The sequence below is a fragment of the Pseudophryne corroboree genome, chromosome 1 (assembly GCF_028390025.1).
Source record: "Pseudophryne corroboree isolate aPseCor3 chromosome 1, aPseCor3.hap2, whole genome shotgun sequence".
In the NCBI taxonomy this organism is placed as follows: Eukaryota; Metazoa; Chordata; class Amphibia; order Anura; family Myobatrachidae; genus Pseudophryne; species Pseudophryne corroboree.
The window spans coordinates 1,168,640,611-1,168,643,481 of record NC_086444.1 but is presented as its reverse complement, the minus strand read 5'-3'; the positions used below and the strand labels follow the sequence as shown (position 1 = coordinate 1,168,643,481).

At 36.6% G+C, this 2,871-nt stretch overlaps 1 protein-coding gene across 1 annotated transcript; it reads right to left on the bottom strand.

Moving 5' to 3' along the window:
* Window positions 1-335: 335 nt before the first annotated feature.
* Window positions 336-2,108, bottom strand: LOC135007576 (forkhead box protein I1c-like). The gene is made up of 2 exons (XM_063952139.1): window positions 1,517-2,108; window positions 336-1,001 (listed from the first exon to the last, which is right to left on the bottom strand). Exons 1-2 carry the CDS (start codon window positions 2,106-2,108, stop codon window positions 481-483), a joined length of 1,113 nt encoding a protein of 370 aa, XP_063808209.1. The 3' UTR covers window positions 336-480.
* Between the last annotated feature and the right edge of the window lie 763 nt (window positions 2,109-2,871).

The following is a 2,871-nucleotide window of genomic DNA, read 5'->3' as shown; positions in this document are numbered from 1 at the left end:
GGTCTAAATGGACTAGGGAAGAACAAAAAAAATAGGTATTTTCATAAGACAGTCATGTCCCAGCAGTTGTAGTGGAACTACAAACTACAGGTACCAACAGGTGCCGCATTTCTGAGGAGTGAATTTTTGCCTACGGTTGGACCAAATGAAATAAAGATAAGGTACAGAAGGAAGTCTATTTGGGTTACGGATGAGGACTACAGTCTTTTTCTAGCAATGTACAGGTTTTTATTTCTCATAAATAACACAATAATAAAAGCATAATTTACATTACAAAACATAAAAGCTAAGATGAAACGGTTACAGTATTGCTAGCCAAAATTGCAGCATAAAAAGACGCAAAAAAGTCAAAGAGCATCTATGTACAATTCATAAGTTCATGGTGGTAATACAGTACAGTCACTCAAGTCCAGAATAGGATAAAGTGTTCACCCAACGTACGCTGTTCTCCTATACAAAATACTGCAATGGTCCCATAGGTCAGTACTTGCCGTATATGGGAGGTTGTTGAGATTGCAGCTGTTGGAGGAACTGGGGTGGCATCTGATTGTTTGTAGAGAAGGAGTTGTAATAAGAGGCCCTGCTGTAGAACAGATTATTGTCCTGAGCGTCTCCTGCTGGATCTGCAGAAGGGATTGGGTTGAAGTTGGAAATGTTTCTCTGGGATAACTCATTGGCCAGTCCCAAGGGCATTTGTTTACTTGCTGAGTTTGTTTCAATAGATGCAAAACTGTTGAGAAAGTTGTTTAGACAAGGTGTATAAGGGACTGCTGGTGGTGATATGGTTTTTATATCAGGAGATGAGGTCTCCGCTGCAGGTGATAATGCTGTAGAACTCATTGGGCTCTCTTTCCCTTTTTTGCTTGAGATTAAATGATCTTCCCCAGTTTTTGAAATCTTAGACGAGTTGGACTCCGATTTGCTTTTTCTCTTTCTGCGGAAATTGCCGTTGTCAAACATCTTCTCACAGTTTGAGTCCAGAGTCCAATAGTTTCCCTTACCTGAAAATAAAGTAATATTGGTATAAGAGGAAGACCAGAGCTATTCAACACATAAACTGCAAACTATCAATCATTGCCAGATGTAACATGAGTATAATAAGAAAACATTACTTGGCTATCCAAAAAATTTTTTGCCATTTTAAATGGACACAAAAAATGATTAACATTAAGCAGTGATAATCAACAATGTATCTAAAAACTATATATGTGATATTTACAACTATGAGAACAAACAGGCTAAAGAAAAACTAAAGCTATAAAAATATACAATAGTAAATTATTTAGCACTTCTCAATAGGTAAAAAATGAGACATTAGTATCACTAGTTTCTAGCTTGGGAACCAAACATATTACAAATATACATATTATGCTGAAACGTAGTGCAGAACCATAAATAAAATGCAGTTTACTGCCAGAAATTATTGAGTATCATTAATATATATTGCTCAAAATTCTAACCACATTGTTGGAGACAACGAACTAAAAGTTGATGATTGTTTTGAACACTTTCTTACCTGGGTCATTTTCATCTCTTGGGACTTTCTTGAAGCAGTTGTTCAAGGACAAGTTGTGCCGGATAGAATTCTGCCACCCAGCTTTACTCTTCTTGTAGTAAGGGAAGTTGTCTGACACGTACTGGTAGATATTGCTTAGGGTCAGTTTCTTTTCTGGAGAATTCTGAATGGCCATGGCAATGAGAGCTGAGTATGAGTACGGAGGCCTCACCAGCTTCAGGAGTTCTTCCTGGGAAGCCATAGACAACCAGCCAAGCTCTGACCCAGCAAAGCATGATGAATTTGGTAGGAACTGACGCTGAGATCCATAAGATGCAGGCATGTAGGGAGAGGGATTGTTTCCATGAAGGTAGCTGGGTGAATTGTTGACTCCAGTGCCACCAAACCATAAGTAGGGGTTACTTGGAGGAGCATAATCCCCTAGTCCATAGTTGGGTGCTCTCTGAGATGTGTGCAGGTTCTGCTGGTGGTACATGCTGAAGTTATCACAATAAACTGCCATCTCTGGGGCTTCCTGAGCACTTTTTGGATGATGTATCTGTGGGTTTGAAGTTGGAGGTCTCTGGGGTGTTGGAAGTTGGAAGGAGGTCATAGTTTTTGGCAGCACCTTCAAAAGTCTAGCTGCTTCTGGTAATCTGTTTCAGTAATGAAGGATGCCTCTATTTAAACCTCCCAGGGCCTACTTGCCTGAGGCCAGTGATAGGTGTGTCTTTTTCTGAACAACCAGTTGAATAGCTCAACAGAGAACCATTGGGTGGATACAGACAGACAAGGCATCACCATCAGAGAGGCACCAGAGAGAACAAAAAACTCTTTTCATTCATTGTTCTCCTTACCTGTCTGCAACTTCAGGGACATTACTTCCATCTTTCTAATGTTAATTATTTTGCTCCAGGTAATAGTTACACATGAACTTTTCACATATTCTTTTTATATACAGTAAAATACGGTATATAATATTTTATTTCAGAATAAATAATATTTAAAAATAAAAAATAAAGTTTTTTTTATATGATAATTTTAGAAAATTGTAATAGGGCTTATTTTTTTGTACATACTTTAAATATTTTCTGTACACTTTTATGGGAGAATGTAAAAAATATATAGATGCTGGATTAACTTTTTTAATCACAATGTTGCTTTTATTTTATTGTGTAATAGGTATGTGAAGTCTAAATAATGACTGATTTAAAACAGAAAAGAAAAAAATACAAATTATTCAAATGAATAATTAATTTTTACATCCACTAAATGCACGTACGTATTGCGTTACTAAATAATAAATACATAACAGAATTATTTAGTACTTCCTAAAACATTTTTTTTTAAATACTATGATGCCACAAAAGCAAAAA